The 12,487-nt window shown below is 49.8% G+C and overlaps 1 protein-coding gene across 1 annotated transcript in view; it reads right to left on the minus strand.

The window, feature by feature from the left end:
• LOC115328617 (snake venom metalloproteinase ACLF-like) overlaps positions 1 to 12,487 on the minus strand; it is a 48,974-nt gene that overhangs the window by 19,617 nt on the left and 16,870 nt on the right. Inside the window, exons 6-8 of the mRNA XM_029989927.2 lie at positions 8,070 to 8,141; positions 7,868 to 7,995; positions 4,432 to 4,460 (exon numbers count right to left, since the gene is read on the minus strand). Of these exons, the coding sequence (XP_029845787.2) occupies positions 4,432 to 4,460; positions 7,868 to 7,995; positions 8,070 to 8,141 (229 nt within the window). The remainder of the gene's footprint in view (positions 1 to 4,431; positions 4,461 to 7,867; positions 7,996 to 8,069; positions 8,142 to 12,487) is intronic.

Below are 12,487 nucleotides of genomic sequence, written 5' to 3' on the forward strand. Positions count from 1 at the left end.
ATCTGCGGTGTCGAGAGTAGCAGTAGGATGAGCGACATGCTCCATTTCGGTGTCGGCACCGTCGTCCTCGCTGGCTTCGCACAGACTTGCAGCGACACTGGATGTACTCGGGTGTCTTAAGCGCTTCGAGGTGGGTCATGGCGTTGGTGCGGAGTCTCGGTTTTCTTCCGTCGAACAGTTGCTCGGATGACAAGAGACTCGGGCGGTGAAGTCGTGGCTATCTTCGATGGCGATTCCAGAGCAGAAGTCCAGTCGATTGAATTCGAGGTAGATCTAGTGGCAGGGGTGATATCTTTGTCTTCTATTCCGGCGTTCAGCGGCGCGTTTGAAAGCAGGTGCGAGGCCGCCGCAGGCACGGCCATGCCGTCGGCGAGCACACCGGGCGCTAGGCCCGAGGCCTAGCTTCCTTCGTTGTTGGGGACGAGCAAGAAGTAGAGATAAGGCGGAAACGCAAAACTCACTCGGTCACAGAATGTGTCGATATGGTCCGGTGGCCCTCCTGGGATGGTCCGAATGTTGAGCTGTGTCGCGATCGTTTCCGAAAAGGCAAATCTGGGCGATCAAACGGCGGAGCTCGACGCGACACGTCCGCTCCCCCCGCCGAATCTTCGAGATAGTGACTCACTCTAGATACGAGGCCGCCCGCGACCTTGTCGAGTCAGTCTCGCCTTAGCGTTCGATTCTGCTGTTTCGCCGCCATCGACGGCTGCGACGCTATACTTTTTCTGTTCTGTTATTTGGGCACAAGTTCGCCTCATTAAACGTTTAGTTTCTTTAGTTATTCTTCGCCTCATCATTTGCCATTCGTGACATTTTGGTGGAGGTGCGGGGTACCGCATGTCCGTGCAGCGTTCCCCTCCAGGAGCCCGCAGTGCCAGTTCGATTCCAAGCCCGGTGAAAAGACCACTCTACGCGGAACCTGAAACTCGCACCAGCCGCCGCACCAAGGGAGAGGATCCTGAATACGGTTTGCTTCTGGACAAGCCCAAGCCGAAGAAGAGGACGATGGCCAACCAGGCGCAGATCCCAGCCGCTTCTGTCGTCATATACCTGCCCGTCGCAACCAAAAATCCGCCGCCTTTCCACGGAGACGCCCACGAGGAGATCGAGGACAGGCTGCAACATTATGAACGTGTGGCCCGCCATAACCGGTGGTCAGGTGAGCACTGTTTGCAGAACATTTACTTTTCGCTGGAAGGAACTGCGAGGCACAGGCTGGAAAACCACGAGGCTTCTTTGACGTCGTGGGAACTGTGCAAGCAAGAACTGAACAAGACGTTTGCCTGCCAACACCGACGTGAGAGGGCCGAAGATCTTCTGCGAACAAGAACCCAAGGCCTAAATAAGAGCATCACCAGCTTCGTCGAGGATGTTCTACGCCTGAGCGTCCGCGTCGATGCTCAGGCAACAGAGGAGAAGAAGCTGCACCACTTGATGGGTGGTGTCAAAAGCGAGATATTCGGCGTTCTCATCCGCAATCCCCCGAAAACAGTCGACGAGTTCGTCACGGAGGCGACAAATAGTAAACGGGCCCTGCTAGCACGCGCCAGACACTACCAACGACAACATGGCGTAACTACTCAGACGACATCTGGATCCGACCTGGGCACCGCCCTCCCCGGCATCCGTAACATTTTCCGTGAAGTCGTCCAGGAGGAATTGAAAAAGCTGCTGCCCGCTGCCGCTTGCCCGGCCTCGCTCTCCATCGCCGAGGTCGTGCGGGAAGAAGTTCAGAGAGCCATCCAACCAGAGCCTCCCGTACTCGTGGCAGCCACCGAGGAGCCCACGTTGACACACGTCGCGGTGGCCCAACAGCCACCGCCTCCTCCTCGCACCTATGTCGCGCCGCCCCGACGTCAGTCTCCTGCGCCGCAGCACGACAGACGCCACGACGACCCGGTGCAGTACGCCCGCCCGGAGCCTCGCGCATCCCGTAAAACCGACGTGTAGCGAACGCCCGACCGACGCCCTCTGTGCTTCCATTGCGGGGAAGCAGACCACACCTACCGCCGATGCCCATACCGACGACTTGGGCTGCGCGGGTTCCACCCGAACGACCCGCGCCCCCGTTATGATGAGCGACCTCGGGAGATCGACGAGTACCTGCGACGACCTCAGTCCCCCGAGCCTGCGTCCCGCCGAGAGTTCCGATCGCCGTCGCCACGACGTCCACCTTCCCCGATGCACCGACCCCGACGTGAAAGCCTGTCACCCCTCGCTCCTTGCCGGGGAAACTAGGCGCGGCAACCCCTGGAGGTGGAGTTGCTGAAGATGACCGATGCCAAGATCCTTCAAGAACGTCAAAGGGCTTCCACTCGAACGCTAGCAGAGATCGAAACGACGCCCCTGCAGCGGTGTCCAATAACCTAAACGTCGTCATCGACGGCCATGACGCATCCGCGCTCGTGGACACCGGAGCAGACTACTCAGTCTTGAGTGGGAGGCTCTCCCTCCGCCTTCGCAAAGTCACGACGCCGTGGGATGGACCTCAAATACGAACCGCCGGAGGGCACCTCATCACAGCGGTCGGGAGATGCACTGGTCGCGTGGAGATCCACGGTGAGACGTGCCCTGTCAAGTTTTGCGTTCTGCAAGACTGTTCGAGGGACATAATCCTCGGAATGGACTTTCTCTGCGAGTATGGCGCCGTCATCGACCTCGGAGCAAACCGGCTGACGCTTCGATAGCCTGCTCCACCACAGGAGGACCCCAAAGCGACGTCAATCGCAGTACGAGTCCTCGCGAACCACGTGAACCTCCCGTCGCGGTCAAGTGTTTTCGTACCCGTCGGGGTCGATGAGACTTTTTGCGGCGACGTTTTGCTCGAAGGAAGCCACCAGTTGCTTCTAGGAAGAGGGATCGGCATCGCAAGAGGCGTCGCGGAGCTCCAAGACGGACACACTGTCTCACTCGTAACGAACTTCCGACAGTAGGCCCAGCACCTCACGAAAGCCACCGCCGTGGGTCACGCCGAGGAACTCCCGCACTCAGCCGCAATCATCGGAATATCAGAAGACCTCTCTTCGTGGCCAGTCAAGACATCGCCGCCTTCGCAGTTTGACATCGACCCAACCCTGCCAACCCCACAACGACGACAACTCAGTGACCTTCTCGCCGACTTCAATAAGTGCTTCTCCACGTCGTCAAAAGTGCGCCAAACGACAGTTGGAAAACACCGAATTTTCACTGAAGACAACGCGCTTCCTGTCCATCGGTCGCCGTACCGTGTCTCTGTCAAAGAAACAGAAGTCATCCAGAAGCAGGTCCAAGAAATGCTCGATGACGACATTGTCCAGCCCTCAAGCAGTCCGTGAACTTCACCGGTAGTCCTGGTGAAAAAAAGAGACGGGACTCTTCGGTTTTGCGTGGACTATCACCGACTAAACGCCCTAACGAACAAGGACGTCTACCCGCTGCCACGCATCGACGACACTCTGGACCGGCTGCGCCATGCAAGATACTTTTCGTCGATGGACCTGAAGAGTGGGTACTGGCAGATTGAGGTCGACGAACGGGATCGTGAGAAGACTGCCTTCGTCACGCCGGACGGACTGTACGAATTTAAAGTGATGCCGTTCGGACTGTGCAGAGCACCGGCGACGTTCCAGCGCGTAATGGACACCTTTTTTTCCGGCTTGAAATGGCTAAGGTGCCTCTTCTATCTCGACGACGTCGTGGCATTCGCAAGCGACTTCGACGGGCACCTGAGACGTTTGCGAGCCGTGCTACTGGCTATCCAGAACGCTGGACTACACTAAAGCCGTCAAAATGTCGACTCGCTTATGGCGAGCTCAAATTCCTGGGCCATGTCGTGGGTGCTCAGGGTGTAAGCCCTGATCCTGCCAAGTCATTCGCTGTTGCCGAATTTCCGAAGCCATCAGACAAGAAAGCCGTAAGAAGATTTCTTGGGCTCTGCGCTTACTACAGACGTTTCGTTCGCAATTTTGCCAAAAATTCTGCACCGCTCACACATCTGACCAAGGACGACGTGAACTTCCATTGGGGGGGCGAACAAGAACAAGCGTTCAACGAACTGAAGGAAAGGCTCCAGTCGCCCCCTATCCTCGGACACTTCGATCCATCAGCGGAAACGGAAGTTCACACGGACGCCAGCAACGCCGGGCTCGGCGCGGTACTTGTCCAAAGACAAGACGGAGCATCGAGGGCGATCGCTTACGGAAGCAGGGCACTGTCCAAGGCAGAGAAGAATTACTCGACGACCAACAAGGAATGTCTCGCAGTCATCTGGGGGTTAACCAAGTTCCGCCCGTACCTGTACGGGATCCCGTTTCGCGTTGTCACGGACCACCACGCTCTCTCTTGGCTCGCCAACCTCAAGGACCCGTCAGGTTGCCTCGCTCGCTGGAGTCTGCGACTGCAAGAATTCGACTTGACCATTGTGCATATGTCTAGTTGCAAGCATAAAGACGCCGACTGTTTGTCTAGGGCCCCAGTCGAATCTCCTCCCAAAAGCATTGACGACGACGATGACGCCCGTTTTCTCGGCGCAGTTACAGATGCCGACATGGGAGCACTTCAACGAGACGACTCGGAACTTCGCGCCGTGATCGACCACCTCGAAGGCAAAGGAAGTTCAGTTCCGCGAGTCTTGGCCCGAGACTTGTCAAGCTTCGTTCTGCGGCGAGGCGTTCTCTTCAAGAAGAACTTCGGAACGAGCAACCCTGCCTGGCTGCTGGTTGTTCCGGCCAGCCAGCGAGAAGAAATCTTTCAAGCATGTCACGACCCCCCGACGGCTGGACACCTTGGCTACAGCAGGACGCTCGCCCGGATTCGTGACAAGACTCCCGAAAACCGTGCGAGACTCCCGAAAACCGTCCATCTTTACACACGGTCGTGCCATGAGTGCCAACAACATAAGAAGCCTCCGACAATGCCAGCAGGACTCCTGCATCCGATATCTGCCCCGACTACGCTCTTCCAGCAGGTCGGAATAGATTTGCTTGGGCTGTTTCCAACATCGACGCAAGGAAACCGCTGGATTATTGTCGCGACCGATTATCTTACACGATACGCCGAGACGAAAGCCCTTCCATCGGGAACAGCGGTGGAAGTCGCCAAGTTTTTCATCGAGTTTATTCTCCTTCGACACGGCGCACCTGAAGTGCCGATCACAAATCTAGGGTCATCTTTCCTGGCACAGCTGACTCAAGAGGTACTTCGGCTGAGTCACACCAGCCATCGACGAACCACCACTTATCACCCGCAGACCAACGGGCTAACAGAGCGGCTGAACAAGACCATCGCCGACAGTGTCTCCATGTACGTCGACGTGGAGCAGAAGACGTGGGACGAGGTGTTGCCGTACGTTACATTTGCGTTCAGCACAGCGGTAGAAGAAACCACAGGGATGACGCCGTTACAACTGGTACACGGCCGGACGGTTACCACGATGCTGGACGCCATGCTGCCTCACGTGCCAACCGATGATGGCAACGACGACGCTCAATTGATCTCTCAACGCGCGGAGGAAGCTCGCCAACTGGCAAGAATCAAGATTCAAGAGCAACAGCGAGTCGACGTACGCCGGTATAACCTTCGTCGCCGTGACGTCCACTTTCAACCCGGAGACCGGGTGTGGGTGTGGACACCAATCCGCCGCCGTAGTCTCAGCAAGAAACTACTGAAGCGCTACTTTAGACCCTACAAAGTGCTTCGTCGACTCGGAGGTCTGAACTACGAGGTGATGCCCGATGGAACACGTACTTCATCACGCCGCCCTCCACGACGACAATTCGTCCACGTTGTGCGCATGAAGGCGTACTGCGCTCGATAGGGCTGTGGACCTTACGTGTTCCAAATGACTCTGGTTTACCGTTATTTCTGTCTGCTTGTTTTCGGTTTTTGCTGCATCGGGACGATGCGCTTTTAAAGGGGGGGGGGGGGGGGATAATGCCGCGCGCAGGACTTGCAGAAGGTTCTCGTTTATTCTTGCTGCGAACATAACTTCTATCGTTTATCCCTTCTTTTGTTGTTCTAGAAAGTGCCTGTTCATTCTCGCCCCGAGCACGCTACGCTCGAACCTTCCCCGCCGAATCTTCGAGATAGTGACTCACTCTAGATAAGAGGCCGCCTACGACCTTGTCGAGTCAGTCTCGCCTTAGCGTTCGATTCTGCTGTTTCGCCGCCATCGACGCCTGCGACGCTATCCTTTTTCTGTTCTATTATTTGGGCACAAGTTCGCCTCATTAAACGTTTGGTTTCTTTAGTTATTCTTCGCCTCATCATTTGTCATTCGTGACAAATGATGAGGCGAATTGTATATTTTGTGTGTTTTAAAATGAGATGAGAAGATAACCACCCTTATATTGTGAGGATATACGGCTATGACGATTCCGCAGGGAAAACGAAACCGACGTTAAGATATCCAAGAATTTATTTTATCTTCCATTTTACAATACAAACGATCCTCCTAAATCTAGACGCACTTAATCCTTGCAAAAAAGCGCATTAAAATGTGTCATCATATATATGTAGATTAAAAAATTCTCCTGTCGCATTCTTCTATCTATACATAATATAAAAACAGTAGTGCGGTTGAACTGATTGACACGCCATTTTATTGTTGAAAATAAACCGAGAAGTTACTACTGCGCTTATTTTAAAAATGACTTTTCAGTTTAGAAAAATATCGCCCCGCAAAAAATGACGCGTCCCCAATGCTTGAGCACTGTCTTGATATGATGCTGCGAAAGATTGAGAATACGGTGTTACCTGAATTGTAAAGTAAAACACAGAAACACACATATACTTATGATGAAATATCCTGTTAGGTCTAGCATCGAAAATCCAGAAATGGCTGGTAAATAGAACATACTGAACAATAGAACACACTGAACACTAAAGGACCAGGCTCGATATAAAATAAATCGTAAAAATCGTCGCCTGTACGTTGTAATCTAAACGTTTCGCCAAAGGTGTACTTCACAGGTCGGTTTCTTTCTTGTAAAATTATAAATCGTAGCTCCCTTTCCGAAAATATAGGGCCAAGAAACTTGTTAAGGTAAAGGTCGGGCGGCGACGCAGACGACGAAGTCGATTTGCGGGGCGTGTTTGGTGCGCGTATTGATTGATAGCGTCTGGAGCAGGGTCGCAAGGTACAGACGACCAGCGAAGGAAAGCAGACGACGTGCAGACGAAATCCGTCTGCACGACTTTAAGTTTTGCTTATATTGTCTGCATTTATATTTTAACCAAAGATAAACTACAAAAGATCATCTTCGTTTTAATAAAGCACGGCGGTCGCGAGCCGTTTTGCAAAGGAGATAGTGGCGTTTATCAATACGAGCGCCAAGCGCGCCCGCCACTCGACTTGGTCTTCTGCGTCGCCGCGCGTCGTTTACCTTGTCAAGTTGCTTAGCCCAAGTGCTTACAGAAAGGGAGGTGCGCTTTGTAATTTTACAAGAGAACATTGACCTGTTACATACACCTTTGACGAAGAGTTCCGATGGCTAGTTGCAGGCGTCGATTTTTACGGTTCGTTTTATATTGTGCCTCGTGACTTGGGACGCCTATGTTAAGAAAGATCGTTTTATTTCATATCACACTTGACTTACTCAGCTAAAACCCAACATAAGAAGTTTCATTGTGGATGCCTGTCGCTATAACGTTAGTGAAGAATTTTTTTCCACAAAAATAAACTCTCATTATTGTCTTTCTAAGCCTCAGCGAGCCTCACATTGTCTCAAATCTCCAGTTTTCTGCCATCTGTAGTTTAAATAAACAGGCCAAAAATAAAATGTTTATACTTGTTCTTGAAACATGTAAGTTGGGAAGTCAGCATACTACTTGTCTTGAAGATGATTTGAGTAGTGTTGACGTGTAATTGTGTTAGGTTTTATGTTCTCACCCTGAGACAAATGCCACAACATCATGAGCACCAGACCGCCATGATCGGGATACATAATAATTAAGTGGGTTTATACTGCTGCAAACCTTCAAACGTCTGCCTGGAGATAACTTTAAGTATGCTTCACTCTGAAACAGATTGCAATGCATTTGGAATTAGCATTTTAAGTCACCGATCGATATTATAGCAATATATTAAGTACCTTTAGTTTATCGATGCCAACAATGACAAAACGAGGCCTTGGGTTTTTCAACGTACTGTACAGCAGGTTTACCTGTAAAATAGAGAATTCTGTTGATCACAATAAACTATGACAAGCTGAAAACTTCACTTTGCCGAATCGGTTCAAGTCTCAAGGCTATTTTGAGGCTATCAATCCAGGAAGACATATCGGTCTGTGAAATTATTGCGGAACCCCATTCCGCTTTTGACAAAACGCGAGCAAACAACTCTTCATACGTTCCCTTTCCTTGAATTCGCATGCTGAAGTAGTAAAAAAAAACATCAGATTAAAATGAAAAACAAATTTGTATGCTCATAATTACGAGTTCACAGAAAATATTTACACGTGTTCCGGAAATTATAATTGAAACACTTTGCAAATGTTATGAAATCCCTCCAATGAACGACGACGAAATTATTCCTTATATCAACATCCATAGTAGACAAAAAATGTTGATTACGTATTTGTTACTCCGTGTCAGGTTATCCCTTGAATATAAATAGTAACGTTTGGTGTAATTGGATGTGTTCAATTTTCTCCATAAGCTAAATGTTATGTACTCAGTCTAAGAGCACTGTTAAAAGATGAAAACTGCCACATTGGTATACCTAACAAAAATATGGTGCACACCCGGCTTTTTACGTATCTGTGAGAGTTCTGTAACCTAAGAGAACTATTAAATTATGATGTTTTTATCAGAACTCGTCTTTGCGGCAGCAAGTCTACTTCCCGTAGCCAAAGCGTGAAACTACCGACTAGGCCTTCTCGTAGAAGAAAAGCAAATATACAGTACACGTGACATGCAAGAGTAAACTTTGTTCTTGGGTTCATATCACTCATGCAAAGAATTCGCGTTGTTACATTATTTGAGATCTTTCGCGATGGGGAGCAGGCCCTTTGGCCTAAAGATGCGAATCAATGTTGAGCCGTCGCTTGTAAAATTGTTTAAACACTTTCTGCTTCTCGTGACGCCATGAAATGCCACGGTTGGAGTATTTTTTTGTGAAGTGTACCAGAAATGTTTTTGATTAAGGTTTACTTTGATGTATGCTTTAAATTTACTTGAATTTTATGAATACTGTTATTAACTTAATTATAAATAGCTCTATAAATAATTTAATAAAGTGTGTGTTGGACAGAAATCTGTCTGACAAACCATGGGGCGTTTTCCAAATGAGATCGAGCAACCATGTCTGGTAACCACTGTTATTTTTGATGAAAAAAGAAAAACGTTGTTGGCTCCATGCCCCCAAAAATAAAACCAATCCTTGCCTGAAAAAATATAAAAAAACTAAATTATAAGCGTCTTCTCAGTCACGTGCGTGTTTTGCGTATCGCGCGATTTCGGAATTTCGGGAGGCTTCCCCAAAAAACTGTTTCGGCTAAGGGTCTAAAAACTTTTCTTGACAAATTAGGCATAGGAGGGATTGACTAAATGTGTTAATCAACGACTCTTAGGGTCGTTAGTTTGAGAATCAAAATCGCAAATACTGAACTATTTGCAATAACGCTCTGGACTGAAGCTTATTTGTTTCCGTATATATAAAAGTTAAGGCCTTCAAACTTTGCCAATGTGTTGCCTTGTGTATAGCTCATCTCTGCATGGAATATTGTTGTCCTGGTTAGCGGGAGAAATTAACAAGAATTGGCTACACAGAAGCCTTTAACTAAATGCGCAGTATTGTGATTTTTTTTAAAATAAAGTCCATTTTTAAACTTTCCGAATTAACGTTTCTAATGTGTACTAACATAATCTGCAAAAAAACATACTACAATATATCTGTGGATTTCAAGTTGTGAAGCGAAAAATATGGCCAAATTGACGCAACATGGTTGCCATAATGGGGCGTGCACATACCATTTCTTGACAATCTTGTGATACAAAAATCAAAATGCTACGGGGTGGACAGAAAAAGACAAACTGACAGCAGACAGGTGGAAGGTAGAATTGAAGGGAAAATTCGCAATACATTTTCTTACAACCAACCCAAAAATGCCCATGGGCCGGAGCGATTGAGAGGCGCCACCCTGTAACATGCTTCGCGGTGCCTGTTTCACCAGCCGGCGTGTACCGTCTCCGTCTGCGCAGCGTAAAGGAAGCAACCGCAGCGACTTTGGAAACAGATCAGCCTACAGCATTCGTGGTAACATGGTATAGGAGGTAGAGCGCGGCAAAACTAGACCTGTGCGCCGCTATGCCTCGCCGTGTTGCCGCCGCCGCCTGTTTTGCTCTCGCCGCTCTGCGCCACCGCCGAAATTCGCACAGCCAGCACGCCGCCGCCGCCGCCGCTGCCACGCAATAAATGCGGCACACAGCCAGCACGCCGCCGCCGCCGCCGCCGGCACGCAATAAATGCGGCGCGCCGCCAGCGCCGGATATTTTCTTTATTTTATTTTCTTTATTTATTTTTTTGAGGGAGGGGGGGGAGACGGGGAGAGATGTATGCGTAGTATTGGCACTATTTTTTCTTCTGATTCTTATGTGTCTCACCTACAATACAATGCGTATAAAAATATATTGGCGTGTCTGTACGTTTTTTCCCTTTCAATTTTACTCATGTAAATATCTCAATAAATGGAGTAGGTCTATAGGAACCGGACACACGAAACCATAAAAGCAGACAAAACAACAAGTCTATAACACAGCTTCTAGTATATTTGAACACGAAAGTTCTTATGCACACGTCCAGGCCCTAAATGATTCATGGCGATCCTTTCATACCAACCAGCCACACTGACCAGCCACATGCGATAACGGGCAACTCCAGCTCGTTATCGCATGAGGGCGGACCAACCACATGCGATAACAAGCATCTCCAGCTCAACCCTTACTATGCTTAGAAAATCCACAAAACAAGACCTTAGACGCACTGAAAACGCTTCATATGACTGTCCAATGCTAAAGACGGTGTGCGGTGTGCTTACACAGTTGCGAGAGGTAAAAATACTTATTGTCTCCCTCAGACCTCTCCTACCACTTTTTTTCTCTTTGTGCAAAATCTGGTACCCCCCCCCCCCCCCCCCACCCATTGAGGATGACAGTCAGTATGACACCGCAACGGAATGTCGTGCACCACTCCTGCCTGACAAGTGAGGTCTGGGTTTGTATACTTTTTTCTGGCACCCCTAAGGGCCACCCAAAATAGAGGGCTAATCTTTCAAACTTGTACTGCGCTTTGGAGACTAAATTTACACCAAACCTATTTGCAACTGATATAAAGCTATGAGAGATTCTCTATAGTAGTCAACCACACACACAACATTCTTCACAACCAGTTTTTCCAGAGAAGCCGGGTTAAATCTTCCTTACAGCTTGACCTCAACCATAGCCTCCTCTATATGGAGAAAGCCTGGCGCGACGCGAGAAGAGGCGGTCGCCATAAGTGGGAAAGGAAAGTAGGGCAATCGGTAGTGGAGGGAAAATTGCCTGCTAGCGCCACACAAGAGCGAGCGGCCAAACACAAAAACACTATTTTTTTCCCTCTCTCTTTTCTTTTCGGTATCGTGGAGGAGAGACTCAACGTCAAGCCTTTCCCGTTCCTCCCTGGGTCCGCATCTCCGCAACGGTCCTTGAACGATCGCGGCCGTCGGTTTCGTTTCGCCAAAACTGCATGGTTCTTCCGCGTCACGATACGATGGTCCGACGACGACGCACTCCGCTGGCACGCCGACAACTCCGTTGCCGCCACCGGCATGGTGCGTTGTTGTCAGTGCCGTTCTGAGTCACCGCAGCCGTTGCTCCCAATGTACAAAAACGACGGTGACGAAAACACGAAAACAAACGTGGTTCGGGGAGCGGCCGCTCCTGACCCAAGCGCTCGCATACTATCTCTGCCTTTTCTGCTCTGCGCTACCATATTTGTCACACATCCGCGAGCTCCTCCTCTCGTTTTTGCTGCAACCGCGTGCCGGATGGCTCCGTCGTCGATGTGCCAGGCTTTCTCCGCATAGAGGAGGCTAGTGTACAATTCTAGCAATTACATCCTGGTGTAATTGTTAGAGTGGTTATGAACGAAAATTGAGCTTGGCAGTAGGTGTCGTCGATTTTTATCCAGAAATGCCTGTCAGGAGTGGAATTCAGCAGTCTATTGTGACAAAAAACACTGAGCAATTGATTCATATATTGAATCCGCATCATGGGAGAAGGTGTGATGTGACAGTTTTAGACATCAAGGACGTATACTACTCTATGGATAGTCGGGACTATTAAGAAGTGTCAGGAGGTGGCGTCAGCGGCTTAGACTTTCCATTTTCCCAGGGGGGGGGGGGGGGAGGGGGGCAGGCTGAGAAGTTCTCCGGGGGGGGGGGGGGGGAGCTGCGCGTCAGCTTTTTGCCAGAACTGGAGATTGAAGCAAACGAAAGCACGCTGGGATTCCATTTCCCATGGATATTTTCAA

This window comes from Ixodes scapularis, unplaced genomic scaffold, assembly GCF_016920785.2.
Source record: "Ixodes scapularis isolate PalLabHiFi unplaced genomic scaffold, ASM1692078v2 PGA_scaffold0__279_contigs__length_252992795, whole genome shotgun sequence".
Taxonomy (NCBI): domain Eukaryota; kingdom Metazoa; phylum Arthropoda; class Arachnida; order Ixodida; family Ixodidae; genus Ixodes; species Ixodes scapularis.